This window comes from Ovis aries, chromosome 9 (genome assembly GCF_016772045.2).
Source record: "Ovis aries strain OAR_USU_Benz2616 breed Rambouillet chromosome 9, ARS-UI_Ramb_v3.0, whole genome shotgun sequence".
NCBI lineage: Eukaryota > Metazoa > Chordata > Mammalia > Artiodactyla > Bovidae > Ovis > Ovis aries.
Window position 1 is genome coordinate 60,621,919 of NC_056062.1, and position 27,912 is coordinate 60,649,830.

The 27,912-nt window shown below is 40.3% G+C and overlaps 1 protein-coding gene and 1 long non-coding RNA gene across 3 annotated transcripts in view; both read right to left on the reverse strand.

Moving 5' to 3' along the window:
- The window catches only part of LOC132657187 (uncharacterized), a 64,802-nt gene extending 58,790 nt beyond the window's left edge, over positions 1–6,012 (reverse strand). For both annotated transcript variants that reach the window (XR_009594981.1, XR_009594982.1), the window contains exon 1: positions 5,875–6,012. This is a non-coding gene — a long non-coding RNA (uncharacterized LOC132657187). The remainder of the gene's footprint in view (positions 1–5,874) is intronic.
- Positions 6,013–17,022: 11,010 nt separating this feature from the next.
- UTP23 (UTP23 small subunit processome component) lies at positions 17,023–23,917 on the reverse strand. The gene is made up of 3 exons (XM_004011771.6): positions 23,662–23,917; positions 20,251–20,425; positions 17,023–19,388 (listed from the first exon to the last, which is right to left on the reverse strand). Exons 1-3 carry the CDS (start codon positions 23,847–23,849, stop codon positions 19,005–19,007), a joined length of 747 nt encoding a protein of 248 aa, XP_004011820.1. The 5' UTR covers positions 23,850–23,917; the 3' UTR covers positions 17,023–19,004.
- Positions 23,918–27,912: the final 3,995 nt, after the last annotated feature.

The following is a 27,912-nucleotide window of genomic DNA, read 5'->3' on the forward strand; positions in this document are numbered from 1 at the left end:
ACACTTAATAGAAAACCATACTCATATTTTGTGCTAACCAATAAGGGAAAAAAATCTGAAAAGGAATATATATATGTATATAACTGAGTTGGGCTTCCTAGGTGTTGCTAGTGGTAAAGAACCTGCTTGCCAATGCAGGAGACATAAGAGACATGGGTTCGATTCCTGGGTCAGGAAGATCCCTTGGAGAAAATGGCAACCTACTCCAGCATTCTTGCCTGGAGAATCCCATTGACAGCAGAGCCTGGCATACTATCCATGGGGTCACAAAGAGTTGGACACAATTGAGCAAAATCACTGCAGATGGTGATAGCAGCCGTGAAATTAAAAGAAGCTTACTCCTTGGAAGGAAAGTTATGACCAACCTAGATAGCATATTCAAAAGCAGAGACATTACTTTGCCAACAAAGGTCCATCTAGTCAAGGCTATGGTTTTTCCAGTGGTCATGTATGGATGTGAGAGTTGGACTGTGAAGAAACCTGAGCGCCAAAGAATTGATGCTTTTGAACTGTGGTGTTGGAGAAGACAAGTCCCTGGGACTGCAAGGAGATCAGTCCTGGGTGTTCATTGGAAGGACTGATACTAAAGCTGAAACTCCAATACTTTGGCCACCTCATGTGAAGAGTTGACTCATTGGAAAAGACTCTGATGCTGGGAGGGATTGGGGGCAGGAGGAGAAGGGGACGACAGAGGATGAGATGGCTGGATGGCATCACCGACTCGATGGACGTGAGATTGAGTAAACTCCGGGAGCTGGTGATGGACAGGGAAGCCTGGTGTGCTGCAATTCATGGGGTCGCAAAGAGTTGAACAAGACTGAGCAACTGAACTGAACTGAGTGACTAACACAACAACATCTAAACCTTCCAAACATCATAGTTTGGCCTAGTCGACCTTAAATGTGCTCAGAACACTTACATTAGCCTACAGTTGGAGAAAATCATCTAACAAAGCCTATTTTATAATAAAATGTTTAATATCTCCTGTAACTTACTGAGTATTCTACTGAAAGTGAAAAACAGAATGGTCATATGGGTCCAGAATGATTATATGGATACAGAGTGGTTGTAAGTGTGTAGGTTGTTTACCCCTGTGATCACATAGATGACTGGGGGCTTCTGCTCAACACCACTGTCCAGCATCATAAGGGAATGTGTGTGCTTAGTTGCTCCTTTGTGTCCAACTCTTTGCAATCCCATGGACTGTAGCCCACCAGGCTCCTCTGTCCATTGGGATTCTCCAGGCAAGAATATAGGAGTGGGTTGCCATAGCTTCCTCCAGGGGATCTTCCCAACCCATGGATTGAACCCAGGTCTCCCATATGGCAGGCGGATTCTTTACTGGCTGAGCCACCAGGGAAGCCTATCATAATGCATACTGCTTGCCTTGGAAAAGATCAGAATTCAAAGTATGGTCTCCATGGAATATGAATTGCTTCCCATGTGGCTCAGTGGTAAAGAATCTGCCTGCCAATACAGGAGATGGGGGTTTGATCCTGGGTTGGGAAGATCCCCTGGAGAAGGAAATAGCAACCCACTCCTGTATTCTTGCCTGGAGAATCCCATGGACAGAGTAGCCTGGCGATTTCCATGGGGTCTCAAAAGAGTCAGATACAACTGAGCGACTAAGCAACAACAAAGTGTATTGCGTTGAACCGTCGTAAGTTGGGGGTCATCTGTATATACCACTCTCACACTGGCTCTCCATGCCTGTCGGAGCACGGAGGTGAAACTCTGCAGAGACTCACAGAGCTGCCTCCTGTCTGTCTCCCCAAATGTACCAGCCTCTTCTGCATCACACCCCGTCCAAACTCCAAGCCCACACAACTGCCCACTCTGGAGTCTTCATACTTCCACGCCCTGCTCAACTGCTCCAGCTACACAGCACACTTATTCCTCTCGCTGTCTCAGTTGTAGAATTACCCCTTCATGTAAACCACGTGACCTCCAAGGCCCCAGAGGTGGAATTTAACATGTCTGTCCACTTGTCACATCTGATTGCCTTACTTGTCAGTGTGTGTCTTTCTCTAGGGTTAGACCTAAACCTTTTGAGGGTAAGTCTCTCCCTGGGACTAACTTTCTTGCTATACCCCCTTCACCTCCTCCGCCCACCCTCACACCTCTTATCTCCACTCAGGGGGATGTATTTCTTCACACCATGGGGTCCTCAGCTCTTCCTCAGGGAAATCTTTGGTTCTCATGTTTAGTTAAGGCTAGGCGATAATGAAAGCAAAGCACTATTATCTTGAATCTGTGAGAGAGCTATTATTAATCTTTTCTTTTACCAGAACAGAACAATTACTCTTATAGAATTTTCTCATACCATTTCCACAGCTCCAGGATATGCCATTTTACATTATGAAAACAATTCCTGTTGGCCCTTCAATACCCAGTGGACTATAATGAGTCACTATTAAACAATGCTGAGAGAGAAGCACTTTCCCAAATGGGTTTAACTGTTTCACGGTGAGCAATTACAGATATGAGGCTAAAATAAAACATATAAAAGTAATTAATTATTTGAAGCTAGAGTTAATTCTAGGTTATAAATGAATCTTTTATTATAAAAATAATTGACTTTGCTTTTTTTTTTTCTTTTTGGTCATGCCCAGCTTGTGGGATCTTAGTTCCCCAAGCAGGGATTCAACGTGGCAGTGAAAGTTCAGAGTTCTAACCACTCGACTGCCAGTGAATTCCCACTATTTCGTTAATAAAAAATAGCTTCAAACACCACTTTAAAATCAATCAGTTTTTCTTCCTGAGTTCATCAAATTTGCATTGTTTATTTTTTGATAGAAGAAACAAAATTTTTCAGACATAGAAAGCAAACTTATGCTTACCAAAGGAGGTAGTGTGGTGGGGGATAAATTGGAAATTTGAGATTAACTGATACATATCACTATATATAAAGTAAACAAGGACCTACTGTATAGCACAGAGAACTATTTGAATACTTTATAATAATCTATAAGGAAAAGATTCAGAAAAATAATGTGTGTAACTGAGTCTCTGCTATATACCTGAAACTAACATGATATTGTAAATCAACTATGCTTCAATTAAAAAAAAAAAGATGTAAAAAAGAATTTTTTTGGTCACGTTTGCTGAGATCTAATTTATATACTGTAAAATTTATCATATTTAGGTGTACAGTTCTATGAAAGATAATACAATTTTGAAGAATCAAGAAAATCTCCCTTATTCCAAGATGTTCCCTAATGCTCTTTACCATCATTCTTCTCTCTCAGCCCCTATCAACCACCAACCAGTTTCTCTCCCTATAATTCTAACTTTTGCAGAATGTCACGTAAATGAAATCACATAGTTTGTAGCTTTATTTTTTTTTAACTCAGCATAATTATTCTGAGATGTATTCATCTTACTGCATGTTCAGTAATTCATTTCTTTCTGCTGCTGAGTAGTATTCCATTGTATGGCTGTAACTGAATTTCTTTATCCATTCTCCTATAGACAGACACTTTGTTTTCAGTACATTTTAGTGACTGTGAATAAAGATGCTGTATTTGCACAAAACACAGGTTTTCGTGTGGACATATGCCTCAATTTCTCCTTGATAAACACTTAAGAGTGGAATTACTGGGTCTCACTGTAAGTGACCATTTTCCAACATTGTTGGACCATTCTGCATTTCCACCAGCGGTCTATCAGAGTTTTCATTGTTCTATATCCTTGCCACCATTTGTTTGTTTTTTCAATTTCATCATTTTAATAGGTGCATAGTGATACCATGTTGTGGTTTTTGAATTTTATTAGTTTCAATCCCTTGAATACTGTTAGAGTCATTGAGTCAAGTCTAGCGATTGAGAGAGAATACTGCTTTTCATACAAAAAATTCTAAGTCAGTTGTGACTGTGGGACCAGAAACTTACAGTGCCAAACATGTGCACCACTGAATTTTAAAAAACATTTTTTATTCTTATTATTAAGAATAGCTATTCTCTTTTTCCATAAAGAATAACCACTGTTTTACAGCATGTAAAAAATTTACAATAAAAGTAACAAATATTTACTGCACCCATACTCTGAATAAGGCTATATGCAGAAATCATTAATTGTCTTGTTCCCAATATCCATTCTTCTCTTCCTCCTTAGTAATAGATGCTCTGATGTACCTGGGTATACGGCTAAGTAGAATAAAGGTTATGTTTTCAGTCTCCCTTGCAACCAACAGTGGCCATATAATATAGAAGTGTCATGTGACAACTACTAGGAACCTCCCTTAAAGACAGTTGGCCTGTGCCCTTTGTCCCCTTTGTCTTGTCCCTTCCTCCTACCATATACAGAGCTAAAAAAGCCACCTTAGTCCATGAGTTAACCCTGACAATGAGGCCATGCACCAAGGACCAACAAGATAGAATCAGGGAATTCCCTGGCAGTCCAGTGGTTAGGACTCCACACTTACACTTCCCAGGACCCCGGTTCAATCCCTGGTAGGGGAACTAATATTCTCACAGGCCTCACAGCCTAAAAAAAGAAGCAACCTGAATTCCTGAGAATTTTTCCAATTTTTGGACTTTTAGATGAAAAAAATTCTATCTTGTTGCGGCAGAATGAACAACTACCCCTAATTCTTTGCTCCTCCCTATACCCACATCTTTTTCATGTCCTTGTCATGGGCAATGTGTCTTGACCCTTTGACTGTAGGCTCAACCACGTGACTTCTTCGTGAGTAGAAACAACAGGGGCTGATTCTGAGACCAGGCCTTATGGGGCCTGCTTGCTGCTTGGTGTCTCTTATTTTACCAGAAGAACCTTGGTTAGCCTGGCCCCCACTCCAACCCAAGGAGGAGGGAGGCCATCCCGATCAAACCACTCAGCGAGTGGCAGAGTGGCCTCAGCTGCCAAACCTGCGAATGATCCCATCAACTTCAGCTTAGGTCAGTCAAAACACAGACAACAACTGTAGAGGATTACTGATTTAAGCCAGTGAGTTAGGCATGGCTTGTTATTTAGGAATACCTACCTGATTGATATACCTGGGCTTCTCATGTGGCTCAGTGGTAAAGAATCTGCCTGCCACGGAGACTCAGTTCGATCCCTGGGTCAGGAAGATTCTCTGGTGAAGGAAACAGCACCCCCACTCCAGCATTCTTGCCTGGGAAACCCCATGGACTGGAGCCCACCGAGTTACACTTAAAAGCTTTTGCACAGCAAAGAAATCCATCAACAAAATGAAAAGACAGCCTACTCAATGGGAGAAATATTTACAAATGATAATATAACTTACAAATGATATAATCTTTGTGTTACACTGATGATTAGTGATGTTGAGTAACATTTCATGTGTCTGTTGGCCACTTATATGTCTTCTTTGGGAAAAAAATGCCTATTCAGATCTTTTGCCCATTTTAAAATCTTAATAGAATTTTGTGAGCCGTTTATACATTTTGGATATTAACAACATTGACTATGGTTCCAGCCAATCGGATATCTCTTATTTTTCTCTTCCTTCTTACTTTTTACCCTATGTTTTTGCTTTCCACCCCATTTTGCAGCTTTCCAAAGGAGACTTTGTGAGGTGTTAAAATTTGTTCGTATCACCTAAAACATTTTCTTTAATCATTTAATGCCAGAAACATAAAGCACAAAGATTATAGTTCCTAATTAAATTGAACGTCCCCAATGTGCTACTTTAATAAAAATAATTCATATAACTCACTAAATACTTACTACGGCCCAGACACTAACCGAATAACACTTCTGCCAGCATCATTTTTGTTTCATCCTCAAAAACAAACGCCATAATTCCACACCCCCTCCATATTTGTGCTATGTTTTTAACTAACGTTCATTCCCCTTAGTTTGGAAACACCACCAGTTTCCTTGGAAGACCCACTTCTCCCTTATACTTACTCCTTGGGGTGTGTCTGGCTCTAGCCTCCGACTCTGGTTCCTTGGTTAGACATTTGAAATGTCGGTGGCGGTCCCGTGGTGCCTTCTGTCCTGATTTGGCGTTCTCCTCTCACCTAACGCGTAGTTCCTACTTTAGCTAGCATAAGGATCCCTTGGAAGGCTTCTTAAAACCAAAATTCCTAGACCCCGCCCCCAAAGATTCTGATTGGTAGTCTGGCTCTCAATTTGCATTTCTAACAAGCTCCCAGCTGATGCTGATACTGCTGTGGCCTTAGGAACTGAGAGCTGGTTAACCACATACTAAGGACGAGAAACTATCTTATTTACAATCCACATTTGCCCAAATGGCAACCCACTGCCGTATTCTTGCCTGGAGAATTCCATGGACACAGGAACCTGGTGGGCCACAGTCCATAGGGTCACAGAGAGTGGACACAACTGAGTGACTTACACTCATGGGAAAAAACAAGCCACTGAGGCTGAGAGTTGCCCCATTTGACTGGACCTGGAACTGCCTGACTCCCAAACCCCAGTTGTTTTCTATGCCAGGTTCTCAATCTGATGGCACATTAGAAACATTAAGGAACATTTAATTTACACAAATCTCGTCAGACTAAAGGAATCTAAGTCTCTCCGGTGGGTCTGGGCGTTTATTCATTGTTTTTACTATTCCCCATGATTCTGATGCATGGTAAGACTAAGAGCCACTGTCTCACAGCATTGTTTCTCATATATACCTATTTCTTTTTTAAATTAATATTTGAGTATAGTTGCTTTATAATGTTGTATTAGCTTCCACTGTACAGCAAGTGAGTCAGCCATATATTTATATATGTCCTCTCCCTTTTGGACTTTTCTATTCAGGTCACAACAATGCATTAAGCAGAGGTCCCTGTGCTATGCAATAGGTTCTCATTAGTTCTCTGTTTTATGTAGTTCAGGTAAGTCGCTCAGTCATGTCCGACTCTTTGTGACCCCACGAAAAGCAGCATGCCAGTCCTCCCTGTCCATCACCAACTCCCGGAGTTCACTCAAACTCAGGTCCATCGAGTTGGTGACGCCATCCAGCCATCTCATCCTCTGTCATCCCCCTTTCCTCCTGCCCCCAATCCCTCCTAGAATCACAGTCTTTTCCAATGAGGCAACTCTTCCCATGAGGTGGCCAAAGGAATGGAGCTTCAGCTTTAGCATCATTTCCAAAGAACACCCAGGGCTGATCTCCTTTAGAATGGACTGGTTGGATCTCCTTCCAGTCCAAGGGAATCGCAAGAGTCTTCTCAACACCACAGTTCAAAAGCATCAATTCTTCGGCGCTCAGCTTTCTTCACAGTCCAACTCTCACATCCATATATGACCACTGGAAAAGCCATAGCCTTGACTAGATGGACCTTTGTTGGCAAAGTAATGTCTCTGCTTTTGAATATGCTATCTAGGTTGGTCATAACTTTCCTTCCAAGGAGTAAGCGTCTTTTAACTTCATGACTGAAATCACCATCTGCAGTGACTTTGGAGCCCTAAAAAATAAAGTCTGACACTGTTTCCACTGTTTCCCCCTCTGTTTCCCATGAAGTGATGGGACCGAATGCCATAATCTTAGTTTTCTGAATGTTGAGCTTCAAGCCAACTTTTTCACCCTCCTTTTTCACTTTCATCAAGAGGCTCTTTAGGTCTTCACTTTCTGCCATAAGGGTGGTGTCATCTGCATATCTGAGGTTATTGATATTTCTCCCGGCAATCTTGGTTCCAGCTTGTGCTTCTTCCAGCCCAGCGTTTCTCATGATGTACTCTGCATAGAAGTTAAATAAGCAGGGTGACAGTATACATCCTTGACGTACTCCTTTTCCTATTTGGAATCAGTCTGTTGTTCCATGTCCAGTTCTAACTGCTGCTTCCTGACCTGCATATAGGTTTCTCAAGAGGCAGGTCAGGTGGTCTGTATTTCCATCTCTTTAAGAATTTTCCACAGTTGACTGTGATCCACACAGTCAAAGGCTTTGGCATAATCAATAAAGCAGAGATAGATGTTTTTCTGGAACTCTCTTGCTTTTTCCATGATCCAGTGGATGTTGGCAATTTGATCTCTGGTTCCTCTGCCTTTTCTAAAACCAGCTTGAACATCAGGAAGTTCACGGTTCACGTATTGCTTAAGCCTGGCTTGGAGAATTTTGAGCATTACTTTACTAGCATGCGAGATGAGTGCAATTGTGCGGTAGTTTGAGCATTCTTTGGCATTGCCTTTCTTTGGGATTGGAATGAAAACTGACCTTTCCCAGTCCTGTGGCCACGGCTGAGTTTTCCAAATTTGCTGGCATATTGAGTGCAGCACTTTCACAGCATCATCTTTCAGGATTTGAAATAGCTCAACTGGAATTCCATCACTAGCTTTGTCCATAGTGATGCTTTCTAAGGCCCACTTGACTTCACATTGCAGGATGTCTGGTTCTATGTGACTGATCATACCATCGTGATTATCTTGGTCATGAAGATCTTTTATGTACAGTTCTTCTGTGTATTCTTGCCATCTCTTAATAGCTTCTGCTTCTGTTAGGTTCATACCATTTCTGTCCTTTATCGAGCCCATCTTTGCATGAAATGTTCCCTTGGTATCTCTAATTTTCTTGAAGAGACCTCTAGTCTTTCCCATTCTCTTGTTTTCCTCTATTTCTTTGCATTGGTCACTGAGGAAGGCTTTCTTATCTCTCCTTGCTATTCTTTGGAACTCTGCATTCAGATGCTTTTATCTTTCCTTTTCTCCTTTGCTTTTCGCTTTTCTTCTTTTCACAGCTATTTGTAAGGCCTCCCCAGACAGCCATTTTGCTTTTTTGCATTTCTTTTCCATGGGTAGAACTATATAAGTTTTATATAGTATAGTACTGATAACATAGTATCAGTGCTATATATGTGTTGATCCCAATCTCCCAATTCCTCCCACCTGTGTGGCAGTCCTAACACGGGTTGGAAAAGAATTTCCAAAAACAAAGTATTGCAGAAAGGAGTGAGTTTATTAAGAACAAAGAGCAGAAATAATGTGGGCACTGCCAGTGCAGTGGGCTGACACCTCCTGACAGGCCAGGGAGAGATGATGTTTTTCCTGGATTCATAACCAATTTTTATAGCCTCAAGTCAAAGAAAATTCCCGCTGGTAGATTGGCATTACGTGACTGGTTATGGTAATAGGGTGAGTACCAGGGTGGGAATTTTTGCCTAATTTGGGATCAGGAAGCTGGCTGGTAAGGATTGGGGGGGGGGGGTGCTTTGAGCAACAGTTACAAAGGGGTTCACTTGGCTCCATGTCTGTGGCCTTGGTGCAGGACTCCATATCATCACCCTCCTTTTCCCCTTGGTATCCATATATTTGTTCTCTATGTCTAGAAAAATACTAAAGGTGATCTTACTTGCAAAGCAGAAATGAGACACAATCATATATAACTATTTCTGAATTCCCTTTTCCTTTTTCAGTTTCAGCAAAGTCACTTTCTTCTCCTTTGTTACTTCTCCAAAGTCACCCCCCAAATTTCAGATGGTCTGGAGTGTGTTTAGCTGGAGCACAATAGGGACCAGGTACATGATGACAGGACATTACATCCAGAGAGACTAAAATGCTTTCTCACTGCAGAGGGAAATAATGAGGAATGGTATGAAACTGTCTTTTCAGAATGTCAGAGCAGAGTGCGTATCAGTGCAAAGGATAATGACACAGTTGGAAGGACACTGAATCAGACAGCACTGTTGAATGTGGTTAGATGAATGTTTCCTTATAATAGGTTTTTCTTTTGGTTGACAGAGATGGAGAGGAAAGATAGTGTATCTCTGTCCTCTGGGAAGTACTGATGACCTCTGAGAAACAGAGTTCCAGAATTGATGAAGGGGCCCCATGGGTAGTCATGCACTATAACCACACTTGTTCTAACAAAGAATGTGTCTTATGTGCAACCAAGTGGACACTCTCAGTACCCCCAATATGTACACATTGTCATTTTACCACAACCAGAATAATTCATAACACAGTGAATAGAGAAGTAGTCAATGATTTTAGAAGCATATGAAATAAACAACTTTTCAGTTAGGATACATGATATTTTGCCAATCAAACATATTTCTAAGTATTTTTTCCCTTTCACCAAAATATAAGATTCTTTTTGCTAACTACTGGTTATTCCCAAATAGCAAAGTGCTCAAGGAATAAAGTTTGGAACTATGTATGTGCTATGTGCTGTGCTGTGCCACTCAGTCACATCTGACTCTTGCAACCCTATGGACTGTAGCCCGCCAGGCTCCTCTGTCCATGGGGATTCTCCAGGCAAGAATGCTGGAGGGGGTTGCCATGCCCTCCTCACGTATGTGCTATATTGGCAAGCAAATTTAAATGGTCCCTGTTTTGCACACAAAAAAGAAACAGTGTGATCCTGACAGTCATGAGTTAGGAAGGCTAGAGACCCTGAAATACGGGTGATAATAACAGAGTTCATTCCATCCAGTTTGATTCATTCATTCATTCACTCACTCACTCATTCAACATTTAGTAAGGACCTAGGTGCCAGAAATGACATCAAGCACTACTGGAAAACAAGGGTAAAATAAAACTGTTGTCTTTGAACTTTATCAAAGAAAAGCCTAGTGATAACTCTAAGTGTGTAAAGGTACTGTTTGAGGAAACAATGAGATATACAAACCCTAGTAGTTTCTTGGTGGGACAGTGGATAAGAATCCACCTGTCAATGCAGGAGATACGGGTACGACCCCTGGTCCGGGAAGATTCCACATGTCAAGGGCCAGTAAAGCTCGTGTGCCCCAAATACCGAGCCTGCACTCTAGAGCCCTCAGGCTGCAACTCCCGAGCCCACGTGCTGCAACTACTGAAGCCTGTGTGTCTAGAGTCTGTGCTCTACAGCAAGAGAAACCACTGTAGTAAGAAGCCTGTGCACTCCAACAAAGGGTAGCCCCCACTCACAACAACTAGAGAAAGCGTGCGTGTAGAAACAAAGACCCAGGGCAACCAAAAATTAACTTACTTTAAAAAAATAACCACTGAGTTAATCTAATCAGGGATGCTACCTACCTGCCCAGGTGTCTGGGCTCACCATCATTCTAAGAGGCACAAACATGGAGAGCATATGCTAACAAATATGACTCTTCTAAACATCCATGCAATTCCCAGATAATTTCCTTTCATGCCCTGCTCTTTCTGAATACAGAAAACTCTCCAAGTACCAGTGTGGACATTGTTACATCATACAGCTACAACAGCACCATGCTCATATTGCTCACCATGTAAAATATTGACATTTGCTAATTCAGTTTTGGAGATTAAATATTTCATTACCTAGGGATTATCATTTCACATCAAGTTAAACAAAATATCATTGTACAATAGTTATAGAAAATGATGATCATTTGGAAGATGTACCTTTTCAAGATTTACTACCTGTGGAAAGGTTTAGATAATTTCTAACTTTTTGACAACTGAAAGGAACAGATGGTATATTTCTGACTGCATCAGGGAGTGGCTAATGAGCATGAGCAAACTGGCAGAGAGCCACTTGGGGTTCATTTCTAGGAGAAAAAGAAATGAAACATTACCACCCAAAGAGCTTGTCAGTAATTTTTCCTCCTTTAAAGAAACTGGAAACAATTGATACATTTTTTTTTCTTCTTCAGCTGCTCCTTAAAAATATTCAAACACAGAAATATATTTGTTCAATCTACTTGGTTGTATGACTAATTCATGAATAAAAAGTATGTATTGTACACCTGTTGTTTAGTCGCTTGTGTTGTCTTCAACTCCTTTACAACCCCATGGACTACAGCCCACCAGGCTCCTCTGTCCATGGGCTTTCCCAGGCCAGAATACTGTAGTGGGTTGCCATTTCCTACTTCAGGGGATCTCCCTGAACTGGGAGTTGAACTTGAGTCTCCTGCATTGGCAGGTGGATTCTTTACCCGAGTCATTGTATGGTAAAGAATGTACCACTGTAATGTACCACTGGGAAGTCCATTGTATACCTACTGTGCAATACTTTTTAACAGTTTTACTGAGATATAATTCACATAACACAATTCACCCATTTAAAGTGTACAAATTCAAGGATTAAATATGCCCACACTGTTGTACATCTAATCACAATTAACCGTAGAATATTTCATTACTCTAAAATCCTGTATCCCTTGCCTCCATCCTCTCTTTTCTAGCCCCTATAGATTTGCCCATTTTTAACATTTCATATAAATGGAATCATACACTATACGATCCTTTGTGACTGGTTTCTTTCACTTAGCATATTTCCAAGATTCATTCATGTTGTAGTATGCATAGGTATTTCTTTTTATTGTCAAATGAATTATATGGAGATATATATATATATCACATTTATCCATTTATCAGTTAATGGACATTTGGGTTGTCTCTTTTTGGTATTATAAATAACCCTGCTATGAATTTTTTTTTCTACATTTATATAGGTCACTTTATGGCTGAGTCTCAGAAAAGCAGAACGCCGTGGCAAAAAACCACTGACGTGTGTGCACACACACTCAAGTACTGCAATTCACTTGACTACAGCAGCTGAAATCCCCACTCAGTCAACCCACCTTCCCCAGAAAAATAGAAAAGAAATTTCACCTTTAAGAAAAGGTCCATTCAGTCAATTTTGTCCTCCTGACCAGAAAAAACAAAAAACCAAAAAATCCCAGGCAGGCTAACACCAGCTTTAAGGCTGGCAGGGCCATGCTCTTCTCCCTGCAGAGGCAGGACCTGCTGTTTTGATCACTGAGGCAGAAGGGCCACGTCGCTGCCCCTCACCAATACTGCTATGAATTTTTACGTTCAAGTTTTGTGTGGACATATGCTTTCATTTCTCTTGGGGATATACCTGGGAAAGAATTGCTGGATAATACGATAATGCTATGTTTAAGTATTTGAGGGATTGCCAAAGCAGCTGCACCATTTTACACTCTCACCATCAATGTATGTGGGTTCCAATTTCTCCACATACTTAACAACACTTGTTACTTCGTGTCTATGTAATTATAACCCATCCTAGTGAATGTGAAATGGCATCTAATTTCCATTTGTCTTTTCACTTTCACAATAATTTTATTTGGGCTATTTTTATATGGGAGAAAAAGGTTGTGAAAACTTCTCTCATTGTCTTTAAAGATTACCCTCATACTCAGATGTGATTTTTTTGCCTGATCCCTCCTCATCTCTCTTTATAATAGTATCCCATTTTTTCTCTGAGGAGGACTAAACCTTATCCAATCTCAGTCTACACAATTTGAGTAGAGCTGACCCCTTCCCCTCTAGCTCCAGAATAAACACTTGAATCAGGCCTGGCTAATTGGAACCCTTAGATCAGGGACTAGTTGGGAGAGAAAAACCCACCAGTCATGTGAAAGAGATAATTTAATACAAACACATATTAATCAGGTATCAAGTTGTTAACCAGGACACTAAATAGGTAGAAGGAGAACCCTAAAAATTTTGAAGGTAGCAACTGCAGGAGGCAACTTCTGCCCTTAACGCAAGGGGATAGAGGGAAGAGGTTGGAATTATTAAAACAGGACTTCTCTGGTGGTCCAGTGGATAAGAATCCATCTGCCAATGCAGACTGGGGACATGAGTAAATCCCCAGTCTGGGAAGACTCCACGTGCCTCAGAGCAACTAAGCCTGTTCATCACGACTGCTGAAGCTCTCACACTCTAGAGCCCCCATGCTGCAACTACTGAAGCTCGTGCGCCTAGAGCCCGTGCTCCACAATGAGAGAAGTCACCGCAACGAGAAACCGACACTCAACAGAGAGCAGCCTCCGCTTGCCACAACTGGACAAGGCCCACACAAAAGCAGCAAAGACCTAGCACAACCAAAAATAATTTTAAGAAATTTTAAAGATTATTAAAACAGAACGCGGAGAAGGAGCACTTGGAGCTGACATATCTGAGAAGGCAAACTCCAATGTCTCTCAGCTCATCAGAATGGGCTCCAGCCAGCTAGGGCCGGCTTTCTGGTGGGGGGTAAGGGGTGCAGGCAATAAACCTGTTCTACAAGTGTTATAATTGGATTAGGGACTGCTGGCAAGAAACTGGAGCAGCTAGAGTGAGGAAGGGCACTCTCAAGAACCCCAGGCACCCAAGGAGTCTATAGTAAGCTCACAGGAAGAAGCACACCCTTTCTTCTTCCATGCTCCTTCCAGGTCCTGCCTTAGTGCTCCTCATTGGCAGAATCTAAGAGAAAACTACCACCAGAGAATTGTGGTTTGCAGAGTTCCAGTGCCACAATATAGAGCACAGAAAAGTGGACTTGGAGCTGACTCACCTTTGGCTACTCCGCATTCCTGTGCACCCTTCTTTACACTTTAAATTTTCATACAATAATTCAACAACTCCCAGTTGTATGATGCAACTGTCCTTCATACAAAAGAAGGTATTCTCACACTTCACAAAATCAGAAGATGCAAAATACTAATGGACATTGTAGCTACACAGGCTATGCTAATTACCCCTTAATTTCAATCTCAGTCCCAGCTGAAATTCTGTTACCAAAAGATTAAATAGTAAAGTTACTCTCAAATAAGAAAAACTTGTAGTGGGTGGGAGAGAGAGGGACTGGGAGTTTGAGGTTAATAGATGGAAACTATCACATATAGAAAGGATAAGCAACAAGGACCTAATGTATAGCAGAGGGGACTATATAATATCCTGGGATAAATCATAATGGAAAAGAATATTAAAAAAGAATGTATATATGTGTATAACTGAGTCACTGCTGTACAGAAGAAATGAACACAACATTGTAAATCAACTGTACTTCAATAAAAAATAAATTTAAAAACATGTAGAAATTAATTAGGAAAAGATAGTATATATGTGTGAATGTATGATTCTTTTATACATTATATTGTACATTTATACATAATGTATATATATAACATTTATATAACATATATGTGTATGCATATTATATATACATATACGCATATAGTGATTGGGCTTCCCTGGTGGTTCAGATGGTGAAGAATCTACCTGCAACATAGATCTGGATTCAATCCTGGGTTGGAAAGATCCCCTGGAAGAAGGCATAGCAACCCACTCCAGTATTCTTGCCTGGAGAATCCCCATGGACAGAGGAGCCTGGTAGGTTGGCTCCAGAGTCGGATACGACTGATCAACTAAGCACATTTAGCTCTAGATACGTATACACATAACAAGAAAGAAAACACTCATAGCTGTTAGAGGCACAATTTATGTAACTGGTCACAAGGTCATATTTGATATTTTAAACTTCCATTATTATACCAGTTGTTTTGCTACATGACAAACTATTGCAAAATTTATTTGCTTACAACAGCAAACATATATCTCATAGTTTCCATGGGTCAAGAACTCATGAGTGACTTAACTGAGTGGTCCTGCCTCACATGAAATCAGCCAAGATGTTAGCTGAGGGCTTCCCTGACGGCTCAGTGTTAAAGAATCTGCCTGCCAATAAAGGAGACACGGGTTCAGTCCCTGATCTGGGAAGATCCCCCATACCGTGAAGCAACTAAACCCACGTGCACCACAGCTACTGAGCCTGCTCACTCTAGGGCCTGTGCTCAGTAACGAGAGAAGCCTCTGCTATGAGAAGCCTGCGTGCACCAGTGAAAACCCAGTGCAGCCAAACATAAAAACAAATGTTTAAAAAAAGAAGCCCCCAGATGACCTGGTGGCAGTCTCATCTACCAAATTAATGGAATTATTGTTGCTCCCTTGGTAGAAGCATTTCTCCTTTGGGAACCAGACCCCCACAAGCCAGCAAAGCTCAAAGTTTGAGGGCAAGTAAAATTTATGAGTGGGTTATAAAACATAATAGTAAGAGGAAGTACTTCAACTTCCATTTTTAAATTTCTGGACCCATATATTCTAGCTATGGAAGTGACACACCATATGTTGACCTCTGGTTCAAATCTTATACTGTGTCTTGTAAGATATTCTTCTAAGAGAATATCCATCCTTTCAAGGTGTTGTCTCCAAAATAGCATTACTTACATAACGACATATTAGAGCAAGACCATTTAATATCACAAATTCCTTGATCAGAAGTAGTGTTGACAGAGTACCATGTTGGCAAATAAGGCATTTTGTTAAGTTGTACTGACATAAGCATAATGGAAAAGAAAAGAAGATTCATATACAGAATAGGCTCTATTCCATTAAGGATAAATTTCTATTCTGTCCGTGACAGAAAGGATCCAGTGTAATCAACCTGCCACCAGGTAGCTGGGACTGGTTCCTTTTAGAAATGGCTGTAGCGCTTTGAAAATACAGGGAATACAGAATCTGAAGTCTGGCAAACTTCAGAGAATGCAAAAGCATGTGTATTTTACCCCCAACAACGCAAGCTGCTATCCTTTAAAGAGATTCTTAACATTTTATTTTCCAAACCACAAAATGGATTACATGGGCGTACTCCTACAGCCCACCACTTCCTTCTCTAATTTGCACACAGAAATAAGGCAAGTAGCACTAGCAATTTTCAGGTGGTGGCAATGGGTAATACTCATTGAAGAACTAGTACAAAGATATGAGATCCTTTTGTTACATTTAGAGTAAATTTTGCCAAGAAAAAATACATGACTAATCAAAGTTTTAAGATATTAAATGTTTTATAACGCATTGTACTTTTTATATTTTAAAAATTACTATTTTATGAAAATGACTTGACTTTCTCAGCTCACCAGTTCTATTAATAGGCAATCAGATAGTACTGAATAAATATAAAGCTTGTTAAAAAGAAAAATACCTAAAATTTATGCATTTGAGAACGTTGAAACAAGTATCGTGAGTATATGTTTCACTCGCTTTATCACTTTGTCTACATTTAGTAATCTCAACTCTTGTCATTACTGACAAATGTTTTCTCCTCACAAAACTATAGAACTATACTCACCTTTTTCTAGTACTTTCGCTTTCCTTTTTAAAAAAAATGTGCCTACATAAACAATTTAAAACAGAATCATGAAATGACAACAGAAAACACTCACCTGGCTTGAGAGGTAATACAGCCTATGTGGTGCTCCTGGTGTAAAGCTAAAATTCCACTTTCCATCAAAAAAGCATCTCTGAATTCAACTGAGAATATTTCTATAGGAATAAATTTGAATTGTCTCATATTTTTAAAAACTCATTTATTTTAGCCATAAATAAGAGCTTATTCATGAAATACTTCATACATGATCATATTATAAGGATACAGATTAGAACCACTATTTGAAGGTATCACAGGCTCTCAAAGTCAGGAACTACTGATCAATGTAAGAACTTTATACTTCAATCTTACAGTGTAAAAAACATTTAAATTTTTGCCTGATTGATGACTGAAACAATTTGGGAGGGGCCTAAAAAAGAAAAGTTAGATTATTCAATTCCTAACTGAACTATTTAGACATTTTAAAAACAATATTTAAAGCCAATCTGAGACAGTATTATTCCAAGAGTGGAAGAGAATTCTTGCCATTGAAGTTAACATGTATACCTGAAAGAAAATCATCCTCTCCACTGGACAAATGGAACTCAGAATGAGTAAAGGGATTTTCCCCCCTAGGGTCTTATAAACAATTAAGAATAGAGAATTCTTTATCTTGCTAGATTATTGGTACAATAAATATAAGTTTAGACACACTGGCTGAGCCTCAAAAAATGTACCTCCTGCACACTCTATGCTCCACCACAGAAGAGGAAACCAAGAAGGAAGTATCTAGGCTACAGAATAGATTCTCTGGATAAGGACAAGAAATACCTAGGTAATAACTGAGGAATATACCTGGCAGAAAATGTTTCCACATGGGAGGTCAGAGAGCTGGCTCCAGAAGTATCACCAGGGGAAAGACATTACCTGATATTATGGTTTTTCCAGTAGTCATATATACACATTAGAGTTGGACCATAAAGAAGCTGAGCACCAAAGAACTACACCCATGGCGGATTCATGTTTATGTACGGCAAAACCAATACAATATTGTAATTAGCCTCTAACTTAAATAAATACATTTATATTTTTTTAAAAAAGATACTTTCTAATCATGGTGCCGGGAAAGACTCTTCAGAGTCTGTTGGACTGCAAGGAGATCAAACCAGTCAATCCTAAAGGAAATCAACTCTGAATATTCATTGGAAGGACTGATGCTGAAATTGAAGCTCCAATACTTTGGCCATCTGATGAGAAGAGCCAATTCACTGGAAAAGACCCTGACGCTGGGAAATATCGAAGGCAAAAGGAGGGGGAGGCAGAGCGTGAGATGATCAGATAGCATCACGGACTCAATGGACACCAAATTTGAGCAAAGTCCAGGACATAGCGAAGGGCAGAAGAGCCTGGTGTACTGCAGTCCATGGGGTTGCAAAGAGTCAGACATGACTTAGCAACTGAACAACAACAATCATAGAGAAAATTATGAGCTCCTTTCCAGAATTACTGAATATGGCAAGATCAAGTCAGATGCTAGAAGAAAATGAGCCCATTATTAACTTCTGAAACAACAAGAAAAGTAATATAAGAAATAGTCAACCACAGCATGCTAGTTGGTTCAGTAGTAAATTAATTTGATAGGCTTCATAATGAAAATACTGAATTTGGGATGTAAAAATACTAAAATATTAATGTATTAGAAAAATGGTGAAGTAAAATAAGCAAAATTTTCACTCTTTCGAGTAGAAAGTTAATAAATAATCAGCAGATCAAAAGATAGCAACATATTCATATAATTTGGAAACATAAAGGTAAATTCTACAACCACTATATAAGTTGCAAGAGTAACTTTCTTCTGTGAACATGAAAGAAGGATGAGAAGGATTACCTCTTTTTTAGTCACAAGCATTTTGGTACTGTAAGATATTTTTAAACCATCTCCACATAATGTTGGAGGGTGGGGGATAGCACTAAGACAGAAAAAGATTAACAGTTTTACATTTAAAAAAAAAAAACCCTCTAAGTTCTGTAAGAAAAGTAAACATGATTACATCTAAATACATCCGCTGATTTTTAAAAAATAATTTTATAAAGGCTCAATATTCATTTATAAAAATAAGTACTTTCAGTTTCTAAAAGAAATTTATTTTCATATTTGAAAGTCTTTAAAAGTAACCGAAGGACTTATTACCCTTCTGCATTCTGCTTTTCAGAAAGTACTTTTGAGGTAGATCTGTTTCGGATTCTTTTTCTTTTCCTTTTCTTTTCCGAGGCAGATGAGTTCGTATCCTGTGTTTTCTTCTTTTTCTTCAAACAGCTAAGAGGATTGGGGCCACTTACTTTCTTGCGCTTTTTTCTTCTTCTCTGTTCTGGGTCTTTTACTAAACCCTGTTCCTCTTTGAGTTGCTTGATACTCTGTTTCTCATGCACTGAGACAAGCTGACCGGACTCTACTGCTTTAACAAATGCAATCGTTTTGGGAGAAGGTTTGTCCAAGACTATAGTGTTCTGAATAATAAACATGAGAGGAATTCCAGGCTTTTTCTTTACTTTCATAGACAAATTCTGATCCTATTAAAGAGAAAAATAGAATTATTTAGTTCAAATATAATAATTAGATACCTTAAATAGATTTCTAAGAACTTAAAGAAGACTATACTAAAAATAAAAGATCATTGGTTTTACTTTCCAAATCAGTATGCTTTACTAACGGTAGTGTATTTTATGAGCAAGGAAGAAAAACATAAAAAGTGAGCACAGTTAAGCATCAACAATGTGAACTGGAATTATCAATGTTCTATACTGATCAATATTCTAAGACCACTAATTTTCTAGGACCTCAGAATAAAAACTAATGAAAAGGTAAATATGTTAGGTGATATCCATTATTCCTACTCTGATACATGTTTCAAGAACGCTCACAGAGATCGCAAAAATAGAAATAAAGTAGGAGCTAGCTGACTCAGATTCTTCACTCAGCTCTGCTTCTAACTGTGTAATTTTAATATCCCACAAGCATATTTAAGGAAATCTGTACATATGTGAACTTATTAATATTCACCCAGAGAGTCTCTCCTCCCCTGCATCCCAGTCTTTAAAAGCCTGAAAGAGTTCCATACTGGTGGTATGGTCTCAAATAATATGAAATACAACTTTCTGAATATATGTATTCATATGTAATACATACGAAACATGAAAAAAACATGTATAAACATAAAACGTAAAATCTTTGCTCTACTTACTTTCAAGAGCCCTAAAACATATCATCACATCTCTATGTCAATAATTTTTCATTTAAAAAAAGGATATTTCAGTAATGAAGAAGAAAATCATTATGCTTAATCCATCTAATTTTTTCTAATGACAAATAGCTCCACATAAAGTATAAACAGAGATGATTAAAATTGACTCTGGTTTTTAAAACTGGTGTCACCTGTGTTGCCAGGAAATAATGGTGAGGATTTCCATCTTCCACCATGGAAAGCAGACATTCTGATCCACTCACTGCATTCTTGAAATGGGCACAATTTCGAACCTGGCATTTTTGGGCAATCAGCTTTGCCCCATATAAGTCCTTTCCCAAAGTTTCCAACTCTTTTAACACACATCTGGAAAGTAAAATGTTATTAGCAGCTCACAATTATAACAGTTGCATATCAGTTATTCACATAAAGCAAATATAAAACAATCTCAGTTCTTTTTCAAAAACTACAAGCCATACAGTAACCATTTCACTCGCAAAAGACCTGGAAAAATGCATACACCAAGTAGAAGGAACTTAATGAATAGCTGAAATGTACTGAGCATTTATCATGTGCAGGCAGCATGCTAACTGCACTTGACATAAAGTCTCCCTTATCTCAAAACAGCCCTGCAAAGTTGGGCAGCTTACTTTAAAATTATCCTTATTTTAGAACAGCTCATTCTGGGAGATTTCAAGTAACATGCCCAAATTCAAACAACTAAAAGTGGTAGAGTGAAATGTGAATCTAAGTAGTTTGACAATAGATGCCGCAACCAGAGTGCTATACACTTCTGTTTCAAGTACAAATCGATACACCTTTAAAGTATTTTCAGCTCAGAAAAGTAAACATTCTCAACTCACCAGCTTGTTTAAAAGCAATCACAACTTTCTTTCACTTTGCATTTTCATATTAAGGTACTGTTTTTCAAAGTATTACCAATGTGTGTGTGCTCAGGTGCTCAGTCGTGTCCAACTCTTTGAAACCCCATGGACTATAGCTCACCAGGCTCCTGTGTCCATGGAATTTTCCAGGCAAAAATACTGGAGTGGGTTGCCATTTCCTACTTTAGAGGATCTTCCTGACTCAGGGATTGAACCTGCATCTCCTGCATTGGCAGATGGATTCTTTACAACCTTACCACCTGAAAGCCTAATTTCTCATCCACAAATCTGAACCTCTCACGGAGGAGTCAAATATTAGCATTTTAATCAGATCCCCAGATACTTCCTCTATCCCACTTAAAAATTTTGACAAATACTGAGTCAAAAGGCTCTTCAACCTGAGCCAACCCTTGCCTGTCTCTATCTTGCCTCATCACCTTTATCATCCCATTAGTTTATTTGTTTGAAAAGATTTTGCTTTCTACAGTTACCCCTTTTGAATGCTATTCTGAATTTCAGGACTAAATTGCCAAACATTTACTGAATATTTCCCAAGGATGGCCTGCCATCAGCTCTTCATCAAATTCACTATGTCTAAAATCAAACTACTTTCCTGTCTCCAAACTTATCCAGGGCGTCCTAATGCTTTGAATTTATTATCTTCTCAGATACCTTGTTTAGAAATCCGAAGTCCTATTTGATCTTTGTTTTCTCACTCCCACCTCTACCCTGCCCCATAGATGGGTAGTTCTATCTCAGCTTGGTATTTACTTCTGTGACATCTCCTTGTAAAACCCTGGGGTTCCTGCCTTTCCTCTCTCTCATTATTTGACTAGACAACCAAAAAATGGGTTTACCTGTCTTCATTCTCTTGCTTCTCCAACTCACCCCTTACATAGCTGCAGTTATCTTTTCTAGAAGATACTTATCATGTCTGATAGCATTTACCTCTTGACACACACCAAGAATTAACAGAACAATATGCTTTAAAATAACCTATCAGTAAGGTTAAGGGTGGGTGGGGGAAATAAATGAGTAAGAATAGTCATGTCAGTAACTGCAAAAGCTGAATGATTGATGCTATTCTATTTTTGTGCATGAAATATTCCAAAAGTTCAGAAGCTAAATTCTTTATGGGGAAAAACGCAGCAAAATATAATTTCATGCACTACTTCTCAAACATATGTTTATTACAGACTGTATTAAAAATGTTAATATTTATGACAGACAGAGCTAAATGGACAAGGCTTGCAGACAGAAGAAATCAACTTCTGGAACACAGGCCATCAGGATCTGGCAGTCCTTAAGGTAAAGGGGATCAAAAATTAAGGATATCTATGTCCCATCTGAAGCTCTCTAACTGGATGAAATCTATATGAAGTTCTGAATACAGAAAGCTGTTTATGGAGTACTATTAGGTGAGAAAGGCAGGCCATTAATATCATATGCAGAGTAAGAGCCTATTCTTATGTGTGTGTGCAAAGAACTGGATGAATGACAGTAGAAAGTCATTGGTGTGGTCTTACGGTCATTTAAATTTTCTTTTTTCACTTTTTAAAGGAAATATTCTACAAAGAAAAAAAAAAACTACTAAGTTTATGAATAGTAGTTCTTTGTTATGCAGCCTCTATCTATCTTCTTCCCAGCTTCTTTCCTGAGTATACACTGTGCTCTAACCTCTTTCCCTTGCATTTCACAACTCCACTCCTTCGTCCAAGAGTTCTACAAGGGATCTTTCACTCAAAAAATGTCCTTCCCTTCAGAACTGAACTGTGACTGAGCTCAAGTCACTTCCTCTATGAAACCTTCCTTGATTCCATCCTCCCTCTAAACAACCCCACATGGTTTCATCTTACATATTCCCACTTTGAGGAAATGGGGAAACTACACCTGGAGTCAAACATATCAATTAGCGGTTGATTTATGCAACTCACTCCAGTATTCTTGCCTGGAGAATCTCACGGACAGAGGAGCCTGGGAGGATACAGTCCATAGCGTTGCACAGAGTCAGACAGGATTGAACGACTAACATTTTATGCACATTGCTGGCCATTCGGTTTGGGAGATCATCCTGCTCATCCAGTTATCCTCTGGCTAGAGCAGTGCCTGGCATATGGTTGGTGCTCAAAAAAGGCAGCTGAATAAACAGAGGACCTTGCACAAAGTTCTTAACATCGAGTCTGGCCTTATCTTTCTGGGAATCGAAGATCTTACAGCATGAGGCAGCTGTGAAGCTTGAAAAATTCTTAAACTGGGAAAAGCTTTGCAAACAACCAGCAACCACTTCAAGAAGATAGGTTTTGAGATACCAATAAACGATCCCCAAATACTATATCTCGTCAGACTTCTATAGCAAATTTATAAGTAGTTACGAGCTTTTTTTTTTTTTTAACAGATGAGTAATTCTAGGCTCGAGAGAGATTAAATAACTTGCCGGAAACTGGTAGCACTGGGGGCGGAAGCCAGGTTGGACTGCAAAGGACATGCGCTTGTCCTCCAGACTAACGACAAGAAAATACCACCACGATAGTACCATCTGTCTACCCGGTAGATACTCGCCTACCCTCCTCCGCGGCCCGGCTGAACGGTCAACTCCTACTTGGGAGCGGAGGGGCACTCTGCCCCTCCACGGCTCGCACTAGATGCCTGCGAGCTGCCGCCCCGCTGCCACCGCACCCGTGGGTCCCCCGCGCCTCCACCCGGACCGGCCAGGCCCACCTGGTGGTGCACAGCTGAGTCTCCGCCATGAGGTAGCGGGGCAACTGCTCTCGCAGCTGGATGCGGCCCCGTAGCGCCGCCTGACAGAAAGTGCCGTCCAGCAGTATCTGGTATGGCTCGCGGACTCCAAAATTATTGCGGAAGAAGCCAAGATGCTTCTTGGCATGTTTCTGCCTGGTGATCTTCATGCCTTGCTTCACGGACCCAGGCCACCCGACTAGGAGGCAGCTTCGAACCAATAAACTATCCCACTACCGGCAATGTCTGTTTCCCCGGAAACAAACAGCCTTGGCCCCGGAAGCAAACGCCCCCATCTGTCGCCCCGATTTACGTCACACCCAGTCGGGCGCGCGCTTCACCGTGGTGCCCGCGCTCTAAGGGGCACGCCCTCGGAGGCGGAGCTTGAGCTTAAGCGGGAAAACAACTAGGCGTGTGATTAGGAGCGTGCATGCGCAGTCAAGGATCAGACTAAAACTACTACACGCTGGTGGCGCTAGTGTTAAAGAACTTGCCTGCCATGTAGGTGAATGCTAAGGGTCGTCGGTTCAAATCCCTGGGTCGGGAAGATCCCCTGGAAGAGAGCATGGCAACCCACTTCAGATTCTCAAGAATTTGCCTTGAGAATCCCATGGACAGAGGAGCCTGGGGGTGGGCTACAGTCCATAGGGTCGCAAAGAGTCGATCACGACTGAATCGATTTGACGCGCGCGTGAAATCTCACACACACACACACACACACACACACACACACACACACAGCCTCTTGCGTGTTACCTGGCACAGCAGCTGAAAAATTGGCGTTATAATAATCAATGAAAATATTGAGAAGTGTTACCTGGCACAGCAGCTGAAAAATTGGCGTTATAATAATCAGTGAAAATGTTGAGAAGTAATGTGTCCTAGGCACTGTTCTAGATAAGTTACTTTATATTTCCTCCTTTAATGTTTAGTTCAGTTCAGTCGCTCAGTTGTGTCCGACTCTTTGCGACCCCATGAATCGCAGCATGCCAGTCTTCCCTGTCCATCACCAACTCCCAGAGTTCACCCAAACTTCTGTGCATCCAGTCGGTGATGCCATCCAGCCATCTCATCCTCTGTCGTCCCCTTCTCCTCCTGCCCTCAATCTTTCCCAGCATCAGGATCTTTTCCAATGAGTCAACTCTTCACATGAGGTGGCCAAAGTATTGGAGTTTCAGCCTCAGCATCAGTCCTTCCAATGAACACCCAGGACTGATCTCCTTTAGGATGGACTGGTTGGATCTCCTTGCAGTCCAGGGCCTCTCAAGAGTCTTCTCCAATACCACAGTTCAAAAGCATCAATTCTTCAGCGCTCAGCCTTCTTCACAGTCCAACTCTCATATCCATACATGGCCACTGGAAAACCATAGCCTTGACTAGATGGACCTTTGTTGGCAAAGTAATGTCTCTGCTCTTTAATATGCTATCTAGGTTGGTCATAACTTTTCTTCCAAGGAGTAAGCGTCTTTTAATTTCATGGCTGAAATCACCATCTGCAGTGATTTTGGAGCCCAGAAAAATAAAGTCTGACACTGTTTCCCTCTCTGTTTCCCATGAAGTGATGGGACCAGATGCCATGATCTTCGTTTTCTGAATGTTGAGCTTTAAGCCAACTTTTTCACTCTCCTCTTTCACTTACATCAAGAGGCTTTTAGTTCCTCTTCACTTTCTGCCATAAGGGTGGTGTCATCTGCATATCTGAGGTTATTGATATTTCTCCCGGCAATCTTGATTCCAGCTTGTGCTTCCTCCAGCCCAGCGTTTCTCATGATGTACCCTGCATATAAGTTAAATAAGCAGGGTGACAATATACATCCTTGACATACTCCTTTTCTTATTTGGAACCAGTCTGTTGTTCCAAGTCCAGTTCTAACTGTTGCTTCCTGACCTGCATATAGGTTTCTCAAGAAGCTAATAATTCTCAAATGAGGGAAGAAATGGACCAAAGTATATTGGATGACTGTGATTGGGCTGGTTTGTAATGGTTGCCTTCCTATAAAGAAGTTGAGCCTGAGTATTAAGGACACCTTGTTCTTTAGTGTCAGAACTACCAGTGGAACCCAGGTCTCCTGCCTGAAGTTCAAGTGTTCTGGCACCCCTCCACATCTCCCCCATAGGACCACTGTCTCTAAAGAGCCAAATGTCAGGGCAAAAAGTACTACCATTTTGCATTTCTTCTGGAGACCATCCTAAATGACTCACAAAGAGCGTTTCAGGAGGACTTCTCAAGAGCTTCCTTTTCCAAGAGTCAGTGTCCCTAAACTAGAGTTCTCATTCTTTCCCTAACCCAAGTCATTTGACCTTGAGCAACTCCCCACAAAAGCTGGGTTCAACTTCCTCACTGTCAAATAGGTCGGCAGGACTAGATGACTTTTAAGAACCTCTTTTATGTCTATAGTCTCTAAGGTAGGAAGATTACCTACTGGGCTACTAACAGGGAGGTGCAAAGCAGACCAAAAGTTTAGAAATTATTTGGTCAACTTGATTAATGAAGAGGGTGAATCTGAAAATTTGAGTTCCCCGATGACTAATCGCTACATATCTACTTCAATTCTAGGCAAAATAATTAGAGAGTTGGGAGTATGGGATTTTGCATTTTTTTCTTTTGACTTGGATCTGTCCCAGATCCAAGAGAGCTGAAGATTGAAACAACCAATGCAGAAGAATAACTTACAAAGTGATAGAGACGTATTATTTGCATTTGGGGTTTTATTTGAAGACACAGGTTTATGAAACTGGAATTGAAATCCATAATGTAAACCCTGTCTTGATTCCCAGTACAACATCATTTAAATGGCTGCATCTTTTAACCAAAAATAAATCTAGGGGTTGGCAGCTATGAAGAGTTACTGTAGAACTGGAATCACAGTTCTTGAGTAGAATTCCTCATGACCTTTCAATCTGAATACTCTCTTTATCCCTGTGTGCCAACACCCCACTCTGACTATAATCCCACCACAGACAGAGAAAATATACTATCCCAGTCCTGCAAAACAGTTAGTTTTAAAAACAGACTCACAGATTTATCTACAATCCTGTTGGCCGCATTTCACTAGTAAGAAATGTGTGGCTCAGGACTAGGGTTGAGTCATATTCTTTTTTTTTTTTTTCAATTTAGTAAACTGTAGCAATTTTTTTCAAGGTCTATGTATGTGACAGTGCTATTTACACAACCATCCTTTATTGCACAAGCAAGAAGACAGTAGATACTGGTGATTATCAAGTTTAAAACGGAATTTTCTGTTACATCAGTGTTTTTCAAAACCTAATCCTGGAACATGCAGAAAGGTTGCAAGTATGCTTGTTTAATATGCCCATTTGATTCAGAACAAGTATTGAGGGAGAAGGATACTATTCAGAGAGGAAGTGACATTTATTACAATCTCCTGCAAGTCATTTATTATGCCTATTAGTGTTCCAGAAGGACTATCTGCAGTGAAGTGTCACTGTTTACCCAATGGGATGTTTTCATTAAGTGGTCTACTGAGTATGCTGCTGCTGCTGCTAAGTCGCTTCAGTCATGTCCGAATCTGTGTGACCTCATAGACGGCAGCCCACCAGGCTCCCCCGTCCCTGGGATTCTTTAGGCAAGAGCACTGGAGTGGGTTGTCATTTCCTTCTCCAATGCATGAACATGAAAAGGGAAAATGAAGTCACTCAGTCATGTCCTAGAGGCCCCATGGACCACAGCCTACCAGGCTCCTCCATCCCTGGGATTTTCCAGGCAAGAGTACTGGAGTGGGGTGCCATTGCCTTCTCTAGGTCTACTGAGTATATCTTTGCCTGATACCAAATGACCTAGTATTGAAAAATCAACATTTGGCCACAACAAAGGCAGGAACCAAATATTGCCACTATGGGACAAACTATTTGGATATAAGTTTGAACCTGAAATTTTACTTTGAAAATTATTATAATATTATTAACTTTTAAAAATAATCATTGAAAATTCTCTTGACCTCAGAGTGCAGGAACAGTAATGTCTCAGCATTTCTAGCTGCTGGTTTTTTTTCCCCCTCAGGTCAAACACTGGATATTTTCCAGGCCAAATAGACATTCAGTTGCAGTGGGGAATTAATTTATTTTTCTTTATTTTTTTCATAGTCTTCATATTCTTTATTACACCTGGATCAAATATAATTTATATGTTGTTGTACACAATTGTGAAGCTCTTTCTTCATGAAATTTTGATGAAGCCAAGTTGACATGAATATGATTTATTCTTGCAAGGTA

What these genes read in the sequence shown, in the direction of transcription:
- UTP23 (XM_004011771.6), bottom strand. Translation starts at nt 23,849, where the DNA reads ATGAAGATCACCAGGCAGAAACATGCCAAGAAGCATCTTGGCTTCTTC. An exon ending in ACTCAGCTGTGCACCACCAG is followed by an intron (nt 20,426 to 23,661) that starts GTGGGCCTGGCC and finishes TTTACTTTCCAG; the next exon opens with ATGTGTGTTAAAAGAGTTGG. An exon ending in ATTATTTCCTGGCAACACAG is followed by an intron (nt 19,389 to 20,250) that starts GTGACACCAGTT and finishes TCTCTTTAATAG; the next exon opens with GATCAGAATTTGTCTATGAA.